The following is a 17038-nucleotide window of genomic DNA, read 5'->3' on the forward strand; positions in this document are numbered from 1 at the left end:
TTCAATTGAAGTTACTGTGAAAAGCCCCTAGTCGCCACATTCCGGCGCCTGTTCGGGAGGCTGGTATGGGAATTGAACAGTGCTGCTGGCCTGCCTTGGTCTGCTTTAAAACCCAGCAATTTAGCACTGTGCTAAACCAGCCCCTGTACAATTGAAGCATAAATTCCCTACTTTTGTAATCAAGTCCTCTTGCAATAAATTATGACATTCTATTAATTCCTGCATTAGGACATGTACTTGACCTTCTCTAAGTACAAAAGTTCCATAAGGTCACTCAACCAGGATGAAGCACTGGACGGAATCTGAGTCCTCCACCCAAGCAGAACTCATCTCTGGGCTATTAACGACACAAAGGCGAGAGCATCCGTCTGCAGCTCCAGCCTGTCCAAGACCCCAAAGATGGTCACAAGCAGGCAAGGCTCCAGCTCAATACCAAGAATCCCTGACATGGTGTTGAAGAAGGAGACCCAAAAACTTACAAGTTTAGGACATGACCAGAACATGTGTGTATGATTCGCAGGCTCCTGAGAATAACGCTCACTTATCCTCCATTCCCGGAAAAAAATCTACTTACCCGTGCTCTGGTCAGATGTGCCCTGTGCACCACCTTGAACTGAATCAAGCTGAGCCTAGCACATGAGGAGGTGGAGTTTACCCTGTAAAGAACCTCACTCCACAGTGTGGTGTTTGTACATTCTCACCGTGTCTGTGGTGGTTTCCTCTGGGCGCTCCGGTTTCTTCTCACAGTCCAAAGATGAGCAGGTTAGGTGGATTGACCATGCTAAATTTCCCCTTTGTGTCCAGAGATGTGCAGGTTAAGTGCAGTTATGGCGTTGCAGGGATAGGATGGGAGCCTGGCTCGAATGCTTTAAAATGTTGAACTCGATGGGTTAAATGGCCTCCTTCTGCACTATAATGATTCTATGACCATAAATATCCTATATATTCCCCTACCCCAACTAAGCCAGTGAAAGGACTCTATCCAAAAGAGAAGGTAAGAGTGCCAAGGGAAAGGAAAGAATCTCTTTGGGCAATGCTATGGCCAGTGGCTCAATTGCCAAAGCAAACGAAAGCGGGGACAATGGGCAATTCTGCCTCGTACCCCTATAGTATCCCAGGTTCAGGGCATTCATATGAACAGCTGTAGTGGGGGCCTTGTAGAGAAACGGATCCGAGAGATAAACTTAGGCTCAAAACAGAACTTTCCAAGGATCTCAAAGAGATGCACCCACTCTACCTTCTCAAATGTTTTTTCAGCGTCAATTGAAATAATCAGGGACTTGAGAGGGGGACAAGATAAAATTAAGTAGTCGTTGAAAGCTGCTGGCCCTTGACAAAACAAGTCTATTCCTCTGAGATCACCCCGGGGAGGCAGGGCTCTAAGCGCATTACCAGAACTTTCGGCAACGGTTTAGCGTTGGTGTTCAGTAATGAAATAGGATGATACGACCCACACTGTTGGATCCTTATTCTTCTTTAAAATCAAGGAGATCAATGCCTGCGCCAGTGTGACCGGCAATAGCCCGGAACATGGAAGCATTTAACCCATACATTTCATGATCTCCTCCGGGCTCAATGGGGATTCCAACTCCTCCCTTATCTCCCGCTCCACAATAGGGATAGACAAGCCATCCAAAAATTCCATCATGGGCAACTTCTCCTCTGGGGTCTCTGACTTATAAAGGCTTCAGTAAAAGGTCTCAAAAGCAGCTCTTCCCTGGGGGAAGACCAACTTGCCACTCAAGTCCTCCACTTGCACTATCTCCCGGGAGACATCTCACCGCCTCAGTTGGCCCGCTGACAGGTGACTGGCCTCCCCCCATATTCATAAAGTGCCCCCCTCGGACGTTGCAGCTGGTGCACCGCCTTGCCCATCAAGAGCAGCTCAAATTCCATCTGCAACATTTTCCTACTTGCCAACAACTCCAGTGTCGAGGTAAACGAGTACTGGCGGTCCACCTCAAGAATGAAATCCATCAACCTCTGCCTCTCCACCCTTTCAATCTTCTCCTTATGTGCCTCATACGAGATTACCTCCCCCTAATAACTACCTTCAGGGTCTCTCATAATGTGTAAAGCGAGATCGTCTCATTAAACTCAATGTATTCTCCAATGGCGGAGGACACCCATTCACAGAATCCTTTGTCCACCAGCAATGCTGTATCCAGTCCCCACGGGGGCGCCGAGAGTGCCTCAATACCAAATCCACAAAATGTGAAGCATGATCTGAAATAACTATTGCCGAATATCGCGCCCTCACCACTCAAGAAAGGAGACCTCCACACCACAAAAAAGTCAATCCGAGAGTAGACCAGATGGACATGAGAATAAAAATGTAAAAATTGCCACGGGTATGTCCTCCCACCCCCGTCACATACCTCCTGTTTAGGTCTGCCAAAACTTTAGTCGCCAAAAAGATACCCTTTTATTAACCAAAACCTCAACCCCCGGGCCCTACTATCAAATCCCGAATGGAATACCTGCCCCACCCAGCCCATCCATAGCCTTGTCAAGTCCTTTATCCTGCAAAAACACCACAAAAGCATTCAAACTCTTAAAGTGTGCAAACACTCTAGATCTTTTCACTGGGCCATTCAATCCCCTTACATTCAAAGTGATTAGTCGAACAGGGGGCCATCTGTGCTCCCCCCCCCCCCCCCCCCCACACTGGATCCAGAGTCAGCCATTCCCACCATATGGGGTAAACCAGGAACTACACAGAGTGCTGACACCAGGACCACTCAAGATGGTTGCCAACCCCCCTCATCAGAGCAAAACAAAGAAAAAGATGTATCCACCGTCAGAGAACCTTCCCTCCCTCGCCCATCCCCCACCCATCAATACCACACCCAAATAAACCTGCAAAAGGTGAACACAGGTCCCTACCCTCCCCCACCTCACCCTTACCCCCAAACAAAATTAAAACAAAAGTCCTAAGCTCATCCTTGAAAGTATGAGCTGCGGTTACCCACACCCTACACTTGCTCTCGTTAACTAACTATACAGCCAGCAGGGCAGCCTCCGCTCAGAGAAAACAAACAGAACAAATAACCATCAACCAGCCCCCACACATGTCCCACTTCAATAGTCAAAGAAAAAAGAACAATACCCACCCCACAAACAGCAAAAATACAAATACCAACTCTAGAATTCCCCAAATCACCCCAACAAATATCACCCTCCCATTCTCCAAACAGAAACCTCACAACAAATCCAATTCGCAGGTATCTCGATCCCAGTTCATGCTTCTTCACAAACGCCTCTTTCTTCTCCAGTGAATCAACATAGTAGTCTTTTAAGTCCTAAGTTACTCGGAGACGTGCAGGGTATACCACACCAAAATGAGCATTGCTCCTGTACAATGCGTCCTTGGCCTTGTTGAATGCCGTAGGCCTCTTAGCCAGCCCCACTCCCACATCCTGGTAGAACCTAATGACATGGCCCTCACATTTAGAAACCCTATGGTCCTTCACCCACTGCAGGACCCTTTCCTTCTCCTGGTGGCACAGTGATCGCCCATGGAGATTCACAATAACGAGGCTTTTGTCTAAGCAACCTGTGGACCTTTTGTCTAAGCGATCCAATTCAGGGGGCGATGTCATTCCACCATCCCCCACCATCTTCCCAAACCTGGGACCTTCCAGAGCTTCAGGGAGCCCTATAATTCCCAAGTTCTGCCTTCTGGATCATACACCTTTGCATCTTGTTCTCCCTGACCACCAGGGAGATGATCTGATCACTCTGCCACGAGAGGGCCATCTCCACACCTGTGGCACCGCACCTTATTCCTTCACCATCTGATCTGCTTTTGCCAAGGCCACACGAATGGGGGCCAGGGTCCCTTCCATTGCTCTGCAGAGGTCTTCAGAGATGCCTATAAACATCTCAGCAGTTAGTGGAGTGGCCAAAATCACAGCAGGAGCCTCCTCCATTTTTTTAGCAGACGAGGCTCGAGAGGCTTCCGAGTTTGTAGATGATTCTTTACTTTTCTGCTGCCTGGTCTTGTACTTGTTGGGTATTCCTATTATGTGAGACTCTTATCCCATTGAAGTAATAAAGTTCCTCTCCTCATCACCCCCGAAACCCTGGCAAAGTACTCTGGCAGAAGCCACTTTGTGTGTCTCTACATGCACCACTGGAAGTCATTTGCCAGATATATGCCCACTCACTACCTATATCCCTTTTGTAGCCTCACGTCCTCTTCAAAATGTACTTTCCTACCTATTGAGTTGTCAGCAAATTTATCAACCATACTTTCAGTCCCTTCATCCAAGTAATTTTTATAAATTGTAATGCTCTGAGGCCCCAGCACTGATAAATAGCACACCACTCGTCGCATCTGCTAACCAGAAAAAGGACCCATTTATTTCAACTCTCTGTTTCATGTTAGCTAGCTAATCTTCAATCCATGCCAACATGTTGCCCTTTACATCATGAGCTTTTATTTTACACAATAATTTTTGATGTGGCACCTGATCAAATGTCTTCTGGAAATCTAACTACAGGAGTGCAGCTGAATTCCAGTTTACGTGTATACACGGGGTCGCCACTTCACTTCCAACTAAGTTACAGCAGAGAAGCAGGAGTAACTCTGAAATTTCAGTTTCGTATCGGCAATCACAATAGGGTTAGATAGAACATAGAACATAGAACAGTACAGCACAGAACAGGCCCTTCGGCCCTCGATGTTGTGCCGAGCAATGATCACCCTACTTAAACCCACGTAACCCGTATACCCGTAACCCAACAATCCCCCCATTAACCTTACACTACGGGCAATTTAGCATGGCCAATCCACCTAACCCGCACATCTTTGGACTGTGGGAGGAAACCGGAGCACCCGGAGGAAACCCATGCACACACGGGGAGGACGTGCAGACTCCACACAGACAGTGACCCAGCCGGGAATCGAACCTGGGACCCTGGAGCTGTGAAGCATTGATGCTAACCACCATGCTACTGTGAGGCCCTAATTGGTGATTGGTGATTCAAGGACAGTGAATCAAGGGATATATGGCAATTTGGTAGGTGCCTGCTCAAACTCAGGCCAAATACCAACAAGAACTGATTGGCCCAGGTGGTCTTTTTCTATGTTGCAATTTCTATGAATTTTTATGTAGTAATGTGTGAAATAATATTTTACCGCCATCTAGTGGAAGATTAAATAGTAAAAATTTTACTTTGGAACATTAAGAATATTTTGATCAACAGTTTCTCTGTGCATGAAGCATAAGAAGATACAACGCTTTAAAAAATGTGTTTCAGATTTTCGTTACCCCTGTCCTCAAACAATCTACTCCATTGTGGCTCTTTGGAGGGAAGGGTAGGTTAAATATTTGTTTCTGCTTTTTGCAGAATATATAGGTTGTTGCAAAAGTATATTTTGTTGCAGATAGATGCCATAACATTAATGGATTTTTCTTTTAAAAATTGTTGTGCCGATTTTGTCAGTAGTTTACTCAGCAGTGGAATGCTACATTTACAATTTTCCACCCGAGAGACTTTTGGGATGCCCAGTCAATGAGAATATTCAAGACAGAGATTGCATAGCCTTTTGGGTACTGTACTAAGCTAATTAAGAGGTCTGGTGGCAGAGTGTCCCTACCTCTGTGCCAGAACATCTGGGACTTTATGGCCAAGATAGGTGCTTTCATATCGTGGTCAAACAAGTTGAGTGTCAACTTGTTTATCCTTCCAACATCCTACCAGGCAACGATTGAAGCATCTGCCTCCTGTTCCTATTTCCTATGGTCTCATTACTGATGTTATACTTGTGATTGAGTAGAAATAGTTTCTTGCTGTAGTCGATATTTGTAGTGAATGAAAATGCTACATGAGGGAAATACCTGCTTACAGTGGCGCAAAACTGCATTTACTTCATCTTGATTCAGGAGTTTCCTGGCAATGTCTTCAATCACAGCTAGTGCATGGCTATACGAGTCTGTTATTGAGAGGCCTGGTTGATCTCTCTGAGAGCCAAAAATGTTAAAGCGATGACTTCTTTCTTTATCTTAAATCAAAGGCAGACAAAAAAGTCCAAATTACATTAATTATTTTACTGATAAAGAAGGAGACCTCATTTGAAAGAAAAACAGATACTATCATCATTCAACAATGTTTTGAATGGAATCATGCTGTACATTTAATCAATATAGTTATTGATAAAAACAATCAATGACAAGTACAGTTAAAATACACACAAAGATACTTGTCAAATAAAGTGATTGTTGTTCAAAAGATTTTTTAAAAGATGCAGTAAGAATTGAAATTCTCCAAATCCAATATTTTCAAAATCATTATTAAATGATGCAGTTAAATAGATTTCATAGTGCCGCATGTGCTTTTGCATTCTCCAGTACAAACAATAATGAAAAATAGAAGATTTCATTGTGCTTCAAGCATTCAGAAAGATATGTTTTGCATGAAAATAAAAACAGGAGCAGTTCAAAACTGTCTTTCAATACCAAGCATTCTCAGGCATATTGCAAACATTTACCCCGCTTAAGACTTCTGATGACAAATTTTGGAACAGCAGTCACTGTAATAAAAAGATTTGTAAATAAAACAGCTCTCTCTTTACTAGTCTATATTAATTTACTAAGAACAATCATTGGCATTGCTATTTTCCAGCAGTTGGTATTACTATTTATGAAGACAAACTCTGAGAGCAAAAAAAAATAGATCAACTTGACCTCTCAACAATTGAATTTCTTTTTCTTTAAATCTAGAGGGTCCAATTCCAACACGAGGGGCTGGTTTAGCTCACTGGGCTAAATCGCTGGCTTTTAAAGCAGACCAAGGCAGGCCAGCAACACGGTTCAATTCCCATACCAGCCTCCCCAAACAGGCGCCGGAATGTGGCGACTAGGGGCTTTTCACAGTAACTTCATTGAAGCCTACTCGTGACAATAAGTGATTTTCATTTCATTTTTCAATTTCAATTCATTTATTCCAATTAAGAGACAATTTAGCGTGGCCAATCCACCTACTTTGCACATCTTGGGTTGTGGTGGCGAAATCCACGCAAATACGGGGAGAATGTGCAAACAGTGACCCAGAGCCGGGATCGAACCTGGGACCTCGGCGCCGCGAGGCAGCAGTGCTATCCACTGCGCCACGGTGCTGCTCAACAATTGTATTTCTAACGTAAGGTCATAAGTTATTTTAACACAAGTTCAGAAGTAGTATTTCCTCATGGATATCAGAGATATAGGCCTGGATTCTCCGTTCTGGAGTCGAAGTGCTCCTGCCAGCGGAGAATCACTACTGGAGTCTGCTGGCGCGAGGAGCGGGGCCTTATTTGCGAGTCTCTCCCCTTCACCATGCTAATTTATGCATGCGGGAGAGTTCGCCGGATACTGTCAGAATCTCGGTATTGGGCTGCCATTTTGATCAGGTAGACTGGTACCGAGGCCTGACAGAGGGCCTGTACCCCTCCGATGACAAGTAGGGCATCTGCCGCACTCTTACCATGGAAATAACGCGTCACCCCACCCATAGCACATACGAGGGTGACTTAAATCCCCCCCCCCCCCACTACCCCTCCCTCCCCGTCTCACACCGACACCCCCAGCCCCCCCAGCTGCTTGGATTGTTTTTCTATCTTTCCCTTCACACATCTCAAGTCCCCTGCTTTGATGCTAACCACAATGATTATAAACAATCTTGCAACGACTGACAACTCATCACTACATCAAAAGGAGCTAAGTGCCATATGCTGTGAAAAAGAGGAAGTGAATACCTGCGTGCTGTGGGGGGTGACCCATTATCCCTGTGAGGGGAGGGACGATGCCCCTATTTGTCAGTGGGCGAAAGCAGGATTTGCATTGTGGTGCGGGGGAGGAGGCCCTTCCGATGGATTTTGACAGTATTTCAGTTATGCACTGACCCCCTTGGCCCACCAGATGCAAGGAAACACCACCACATAAGACCATAAAATGTAGGAATAGAAGTAGCCACTTGGCCCACTGGGTTTGCTCCAGCATTCAATGAGATCATGGCTGATCTGATATTATAATCCTCAACTCCACTTTCCCGCCTTATCCCCATAACCCTTGATTCCCTTACTGATTAAAAACCTGTCTATCTCAGCCTTGAACATACTTAACAACCCAGCCTCTACAGTTCTCTGCGGTAAAGAATTCCACACACTCACTACCCTCAGTGAGAAGAAATTCCTCCTCATCTCTGTCTTAAATGGACAACCCCGTACTCTTTGATTATGCCCTCTGGTCCTCGTCTCTCCCACAAGAGGAAACATCTTCTCAGCAGCTACCTTGTCAAGCCCCCTGAGAATCATATATGTCTCACTAAGATCACCTCTTATTCTTCTAAACTTCTTTGAGTACAATCTCCTGAACCTCTCATTAGAAAATTCCTCCATTTGCATGCTCCCCTCTAAGCTGCACACTATCCTAACTTGGAACTATATCGTTGTTCCTTTACTGTCACTAGGTCAAAGTCCTGGAACTCTCTTCCTAACAGCACTATGGGTGTACTTACACCACATGGACTGCAGTGGTTCAACAAGACGGCTTACAACCAACTTCTCAAAGGCAATAAAGGATGGGCAATGAATTCTGGCCTAATCAGTGATGCCCATACCAGCGAATGGATAAGCAACAAACAAATTATAAAATAATAACCTCCTTGGAGACAGATATTAATTGGTGTACACGGAATTAATCAAATCTATTGAAAACAGATGCCATATAAACAATTTAATACATTGCCTGCCTGTTCTTCACTCTTCCCATCATCATACGGTTGGCATGGGCAGGCGTGTGTGAGTTGGCAGGCCGTTTTTTAAACACAAGTGTTGAAATGACAAGAAGGAAGGGGGAGTATGTTCCACAGGGGTTGCCCTGTGTCCACCACCCCCCCCCCCCAATCCTTTGTTCAACCCCTTCTGACCACCAAACCTGTCCCTCCAGTACCCCTCACCTCCCTCCCTAGGCTGCCTGTTTTGATCTTGCTTTAAAAGCAAGAGACTTACTCTGCTCAGGCCTGCTTGCAGTCGCAGAAGTGCCAATGACTGGCACTGCTGGGACTGTCACAGCTGCTGGCCAATCTAATTGGCTTGCAGTACTCAATGACAGGACCTCTTCCCACTGAGGGGCACAAGTCCCATTCTCAGCCTGTTTAGCATGCCGGGAGTGTACTGTCGCTGCAGGGTGGGATTTTTATTTTAGGTACATCAGTTGCTGGCTGACTCTTGCAACACAATATGCCCCCGCCGCCCCCAATGACATTTTGTTGGAAAATATTTAGATCTTTTGTAATTCAGACATTTAATAAACAAAGTTAACAACAAAGGACTGTACAAAACAGGAAACTCCAGATTGAAGTGCAAAAGTACTAGAATTTTTAAAGCTGGAAATAATTTCCAATAATGTGTAGCAGAGTTACCAGCAAGTTCATTGAAAGTAGAGACACAACATTGCAGTTTTTTTCTATTATTAGGTCTTCAATGCACTAATTATTTCTGATTCACATATATAATAAATTATCTCATCATAAAGTGCTTTACAAACAGTGAACTGGTCTGAACTGTAGCTATTACTGTTAAGTGGACAAACTAGGCACTCAGTTTGAAGTCCAATGAACAACAATGATATAAATGACCAAATACTTTGCTCTTTTTGGTGCTGGCAGTGAGTGGAATATAGAATAGGAGGCCAGCATAATTTCCTGGCCTCCTTCAAATAGGAATCATTAAACCAACACTCAATGCCCTGGTTTAATGTTTCAAGGATGAGTAACAAGTCCCAAGTCACACATCGTTCTGTTCTTGCCAACCTAAGTGGCTCTCAGTCTGGCAACATGCCATTTAAAGTTCACATGCTGGTTTTCAAATTCTTCCACTGCCGCACACCACAGCATCTCTGGAAAAAAACAGACTCGATTTCCATCATTTACGGCTGTATGTTCAGCTGCCTTGGCCCGATTCTCCTGACTTCTCTACCTAAACCTGTCCCACTCTCTCTCTTCCATTAAGCTTTTTAAAAAACCCACCCATCTGTCCTAATGTAGGAACACTTGTGGTGCAGTGGGTAACATCCCTGTTTCCGACCTGAAGCTCCGGGATCAAGTCCCATCCCAGAACTTGATGGCCAAGGAAGGTGCATGCATAAAGCGGCCAAACAGGTTGAATGTGTCAACCTGCAAAATCTTTCCAGCACAAGCCAATGGGAGGTAGTAAGAGTGGAAGAGACCCAGCCAGCCATGCTTGGTGTCAAGTGGTGACCCTCAAGCTTCAAGAGTGGAAGAGACTCTAGCAATGCCTAATGCAGAATAGCGCTCCCTCAAGCTACAAGTACCTGGCGACAGGCTACAACAATCTGGCGACAGGCTAGTGACTTATTCCAGGAAAAACCTCATTATGGAAAAAGACGAAAGTCTGGCTTGTGCACCACTCATTGTGCACAGGGGCAATGCCAGGGGTGCCCCTATTGTGTAGGGGGGGGAGGTCCCCTTATTCATGGAGGGGGTCCGCCTCGTCTGTTGTGTGGAACAAGGAGATGTTTTTTCTTGGAGATTAGTGCATCCTTTTTCTCTGTTGACAGCTCTATCCAACCCCGGCCCACCAGCGTGACAGCGTCAGGGTTGATTTCAGTGTTTTTTCACACTCTGGTCCTGCATTATCTGGCAGGAAAACCCGGCTGTGCAATGGGGGAGCTGCACGCCCGTTTCCTCACCAAAGCCAGCACTTACATAAAAACAAAATTGGAAAATTTCACCCAGGGATTCCAAATATTAATATAACTATATAACTTATTTCTTATTACAGCAGAAACATTTAGGGCTGGATTCTCCAGTGGCGGGTTTCTCCGTTGCGCTAGCAGTGCACCCACGCCCGGGGATTTCCCAACGGCAATGGGCTGCCCACAATGGGAAAACCCATTGGCCGGCTGGCGGGATGGAGAATCCCGCTGCCGGCAGGGGCGCGCTGCACCAAAAAACTGGTGCAGCGGGACAGAGAATTCTGCCCTTAATCTATTGTGTCATAGTTTTATTTGCTAAAATTCATTATTAAAGTGACTGACAGATTAATAACAAAATTATAACACATGCCACAGCCATGGCACGTTGGAGAATATACTGGGCAGGATTCTCCGTCCCCGGAATTTGATCCCCGATGGGATGGGGATTTGGGTATTGGGGGTAAATAGGGAATGACGCCCCAAACGCGATGCTCCGACAGCCCACTGGCAGCGTGAACGAGGTCCACAATCTGCACCGGAGGGGGATGTAAATAAATGCCAATGGGTCTGACCCATTTGCCTGTGGGTTTCCCGGCAGCATGGGGTGGCCACAATGGGAAAACCCATTGGCTGGCTGCCGGAACTAAGGATCCTGCTGCAGAAGGGGCCAGGAAAACGCAGGTGGCGGACAGGAGAATCCTGTCCATAGTCTCCCAAACAGAATCCAACCCACTGTTCCTGTACTGTCAAAACATTTCATGGAATAAATTTCCTTCTGTTGATAATTTTCTGTGTACACAGTGCAACAACTTGCATTTATATTGTGCCTTCAACATTAAAAACAGAAAAATGCCAAAAACGATTCGCACAAGCATAAGGAAAAAGAATTATGCTGAGAGAAAGGAAGAGAGGTAACCAAAAACACCTGATCAAAAAGGGAAGATTTAAGGGGGATTCCAAAGGGGAAGGATGTGGAGAGGTGGAGGGATTTAGCAAGGTAATCCCAGAAAGTGGAGCCTAAATTCAATTAAGGTTGTAAGGATGGCCCCAGATGGGTACAGACATGATAGGCCAAATGGCCCTGTTGTGAATTGTAACAATTCTGCGATTCTGTGAAGTGACTGAAGGTGCATCCATTAATATTATCATAGAATCATAGAACTTACAGTGCAGAAGGAGGCCAATCAGCCCATTGGGTCTGGACCCGGTCCTTGGAAAGAGCACCCTACTTAAGCCCACAGCTTCACTCTACCCCGTAACCCCACCTAACCTTTTTTGGACACTAAGGGCAATTTATCATGAGATGAAAATCGCTTATTGTCACAAGTGGGCTTCAAATGAAGTTACTGTGAAAAGCCCCTTGTCGCCACATTCCGGCACCTGTTCGGGGAGGCTGGTACGGGAATCATGGCCAATCCACCTAACCTGCACATCTTTGGACAGTGGGAGGAAACCGGAGCACCTAGAGGAAAACCACCCAGACACGGGAAGAACGTGCAGACTCAGCACAGACATTGACCCAAGCCGCAAATCATACTTGGGACCCTGAAGCTGTGAAGTGCTAACCACTGTGCTGCCGTTATTAGAACAAAAGAAGGGTGGGGGCAAATGTATCAGAGGAAATTAGTGTTTGGTCGGGAAGAGCGTGGGGGAGAAAATTGAAGCATGACTACAGTATAGGATTAGGGTCGATTACAGAGATGGGGGAGTTGAGGGTACAGAAGCATTTAAACACAAGGATGAAAATTCCATTTTATGTTCATTTTTACGTTTTCACTAAAGCTATTGACAGAGGAGTTTTTGCTCTTCTGTTTTGATGACCACATTTCATAAAGCTATACTTTCCGTGAAGATATAATGCCACGTTGCTTCCTCAGTGAAACCTCACATAATGATTTCTTACCTTTATCTGATTCTGAGTGAGATGGGGATTTGGACCTGAGCTTTTCTTTTGGGTTTTGCTCACTGGGTGGCCTCCCAGATCGAACACTTCTAAAAAATATATTCATAAATGTTTTGGAGCGTTCCAACTTTGTTCCTTCTGCAGAAGTCTTTTGTTTCTTTTTCTTTTTCTTCTTGTCCTCTAGGAAAGTGAGTTAAAAAAGGAAAATTGAGACCCAGCATCTGTAGCTATTGCGGCAAAATTGCAAAACTGTCCTCTCCATACAGAGTTTCGGGCATTGGGAGCACATGTTAGGGGGGGTGTTTTCTAGAGCTGTTGGGGAGGGTTTAAACTAATGTGACAGGGGGATGGGAACCGATGCAGGAAGTTGGAAGGTAGTAAAACAGGGACAGAAGCAAAAGGAAGTAAGGGGAAAAGTGCAAGGCAGAGAAGACATAGTCAAAAATCTAAAAGGGCGACAGTACAAGGTACAGTGACTGAGGGGAGCTCAGTGAATAGGCCCAGTAATAACAAAAGGAATAAAACTGGAGATGTTAAGATTCAAAACAGAGGTAAAAAAACCAACATAAGTGTACTTTACCTGAATGCTCGTAGTATTCGGAATAAAGTAAATGAGTTGATGGCACAAATCATCGTAAATGACTATAATTTAGTGGCCATTACTGAAACATGGTTAAAGGATGGTCACGACTGGGAGTTAAATATCCGAGGGTATCAAACTATTCGGAAGGACAGAGTGGATGGTAAGGGAGGTGGTGTTGCTCTGTTATTTAAGAATGACATCCGGGCAATAGTAAGGGATGACATCGGTGCTATGGAGGATAAGGTTGAATCCATTTGGGTGGAAATCAGGAATAGTAAGGCGAAAAAGTCATTGATAGGAGTAGTCTATCGGCCACCAAATAGTAACGTTATGGTGGGGCAGGCAATAAACAAAGAAATAACTGATGCATGTAGAAATGGTACAGCAGTTATCATGGGGGATTTTAATCTACATGTCGATTGGTTTAACCAGGTCGGTCAAGGCAACCTTGAAGAGGAGTTTATAGAATGTATCCGCGATAGTTTCCTAGAACAGTATGTGATGGAACCTACAAGGGAACAAGCGGTCCTAGATCTTGTCCTGTGTAATGAGACAGGATTGATTCATGATCTCATAGTTAGGGATCCTCTCGGAAGGAGCGATCACAATATGGTGGAATTTAAAATACAGATGGAGGGTGAGAAAGTAAAATCAAATACTAGTGTTTTGTGTTTAAACAAAGGAGATTACAAGGGGATGAGAGAAGAACTAGCTAAGGTAGACTGGGAGCTAAGACTTTATGGTGGAACAGTTGAGGAGCAGTAGAGAACCAAGCGATTTTTCACAGTGCTCAGCAAAGGTTTATACCAACAAAAAGGAAGGACGGTAGAAAGAGGGAAAATCGACCGTGGATATCTAAGGAAATAAGGGAGAGTATCAAATTGAAGGAAAAAGCATATAAAGTGGCAAAAATTGCGACTGATAGAAATGAGGCTATGACAGGTGAGGACCTTGAGAGGATTGTTATCACTAAGGAGGTAGTGATGGACAAGCTAATGGGGCTAAAGGTAGACAAGTCTCCTGGCCCTGATGGAATGCATCCCAGAGTGCTAAAAGAGATGGCTAGGGAAATTGCAGATGCACTAGTGATAATTTACCGAAATTCACTAGACTCTGGGGTGGTCCCGGTGGATTGGAAATTAGCAAACATGACATCACTGTTTAAAAAAGGAGGTAGGCAGAAAGCAGGAAATTATAGGCCAGTGAGCTTAACTTCGGTAGTAGGGAAGATGCTGGAATCTATCATCAAGGAAGAAATAGCGAGGCATCTGGATAGAAATTGTCCCATTGGGCAGACGCAGCATGGGTTCATAAAGGGCTGGTCATGCCTAACTAATTTAGTGGAATTTTTTGAGGACATTACCAGGACAGTAGATAATGGGGAGCCGATGGATGTGGTATATCTGGATTTCCAGAAAGCCTTTGACAAGGTGCCACACAAAAGGTTGCTGCATAAGATAAAGATGCATGGCATTAAGGGTAAAGTAGTAGCATGGATAGAGGATTGGTTAATTAATAGAAAGCAAAGAGTGGGGATTAATGGGTGTTTCTCTGGTTGGCAATCAGTAGCTAGTGGTGTCCCTCAGGGATCCGTGTTGGGCCCACAATTGTTCACAATTTGCATAGATGATTTGGAGTTGGGGAACCAAGGGCAATGTGTCCAAGTTTGCAGATGACACTAAGATGAGTTGTAAAGCGAAAAGTGCAGAGGATACTGGAAGTCTGCAGAGGGATTTGGATAGGTTAAGTGAATGGGCTAGGGTCTGGCAGATGGAATACAACGTTGACAAATGTGAGGTTATCCATTTTGGTAGGAATAACAGCAAACGGGATTATTATTTAAACAATAAAATATTAAAGCATGCCGCTGTGCAGAGAGACTTGGGTGTGCTAGTGTATGAGTCACAGAAGGTTGGTTTACAGGTGCAACAGGTGATTAAGAAGGCAAATGGAATTTTTTCCTTCATTGCTAGAGGGATGGAGTTTAAGACTAGGGAGGTTATGTTGCAATTGTATAAGGTGTTAGTGAGGCCACACCTGGAGTATTGTGTTCAGTTTTGGTCTCCTTACTTGAGAAAGGACGTACTGGCACTGGAGGGTGTGCAGAGGAGATTCACTAGGTTAATCCCAGATCTGAAGGGGTTGGATTATGAGGAGAGGTTGAGTAGACTGGGACTGTACTCATTGGAATTTAGAAGGATGAGGGGGGATCTTATAGAAACATTTAAAATTATGAAGGGAATAGATAGGATAGATGCGGGCAGGTTGTTTCCACTGGCGGGTGAAAGCAGAACTAGGGGACATAGCCTCAAAATAAGGGGAAGTAGATTTAGGACTGAGTTTAGGAGGAACTTCTTCACCCAAAGGGTTGTGAATCTATGGAATTCCTTGCCCAGTGAAGCAGTTGAGGCTCCTTCATTACATGTTTTTAAGGTAAAGATAGATAGTTTTTTGAAGAATAAAGGGATTAAGGGTTATGGTGTTCGGGCCGGAAAGTGGAGCTGAGTCCACAAAAGATCAGCCATGATCTCATTGAATGGCGGAGCAGGCTCGAGGGGCCAGATGGCCTACTCCTGCTCCTAGTTCTTATGTTCTTATATGTTGCAGAACTGGCCGTGGGGGTTCTTAGCCAACCTGATTCACAGTTTTCTAAAGTTTTGGGCATTAAAATCAGTAACTGGAAAATCTAAATTTCCACTGCCCCAACCTGTGATGCTTGAACGATATTCAACACCATGGCTGAATGTTGCAATTTCAAGGCTTATATCATATTTTAAAGTTGCATTATTGATTGAGAAATAAGTCTGGTTTAAGTTCTTTTGTAGGTGCTGACACATGTGACAGTACATTTCCTTTTTTAAAAAATATTTTTATTCTCCTTTTTCACATTTTCTTCCAAATTTACACCCACCAACAATAAACAATAATCAGCAACAAATACGTCAATCCCCATAACAACAACAACGATCCCATCCTCCCACCAAACCCCAAACATTAATCCCACTCACTGCCCAACAAACTGAGATGTCGACAAACCAGCAGCCAGGCGCAGGAGGTTTTCTGGCACAGCGCGCCCCTACTGGCAGCCGGATTCTCCGTTCCGGCAGCTGGCCAATGGGGTTTCCCCACTGTGGCCATCCCAACACTGTCTGGAAACTCGCAGGTGGGGGTGCGCTGCCGGCAAAGCGGAAAATCCCGCCGTCCATGTCGCTTAGAACTGTATTTGCAAACTTCCAACTACCTTCCATTTGCGATGACATTTCTGCAGTTGTTTATCTGCTCAATCATACCCTCACCTAAACTTCTGATGCATTTTCCCCAGCCAAACCTTTGCTTTCTTGCACCATGGTCATTCTCCCTGGTACAGCATCCATTTTCATTCCTTCAAGTTCAACGACAGAGGATGGGACAACCTTGGATCTGGTCTGCAGGCATCAGAGGTTGAACAGATTCCCATTTGTTCTGTAGTATAACTCCACTCCATTAGGGAGCTTGTTGAAGAGTGATATGGAGCATTTCAGCAAGGACGATCAAGAAGAGCATCGGTGAAATGACACAGCTTTGCTTGACCCTAGTCCAAACGTGAATTGAGATTGTGGTGGATCCATTGGTCAGGATTATGGTTTGAATATCATCATGGAACAGGCAGAGGTTAGTGACAAAGCTTTGGGAGCAGGTGAAATGTGGGAGGATGTTCCATAATCCTTTGCGATTGGCAGTATCAAAGGCCTTTGTGAGGTCAAAGAAGACCATATACAAGGGTTGATTCTGTTCTCTGTATTTCTCGTGTAGTTGCTGCGTGGTGAAGATCATGTTCGTTAGGTCCCTTAGTGGGGGGAATCCGCATTG

General features: G+C 44.8%; 1 protein-coding gene across 3 annotated transcripts in view; it reads right to left on the reverse strand.

The window, feature by feature from the left end:
• pdzd7a (PDZ domain containing 7a) overlaps positions 1–17038 on the reverse strand; it is a 125364-nt gene that overhangs the window by 73816 nt on the left and 34510 nt on the right. For all 3 annotated transcript variants that reach the window (XM_038773079.1, XM_038773080.1, XM_038773081.1), the window contains exons 9-10: positions 12607–12786; positions 5847–6010 (exon numbers count right to left, since the gene is read on the reverse strand). In XM_038773079.1, coding sequence (XP_038629007.1) covers positions 5847–6010; positions 12607–12786 — 344 coding nt within the window. The remainder of the gene's footprint in view (positions 1–5846; positions 6011–12606; positions 12787–17038) is intronic.

The sequence above is a fragment of the Scyliorhinus canicula genome, chromosome 16 (genome assembly GCF_902713615.1).
Source record: "Scyliorhinus canicula chromosome 16, sScyCan1.1, whole genome shotgun sequence".
Lineage (NCBI taxonomy): Eukaryota > Metazoa > Chordata > Chondrichthyes > Carcharhiniformes > Scyliorhinidae > Scyliorhinus > Scyliorhinus canicula.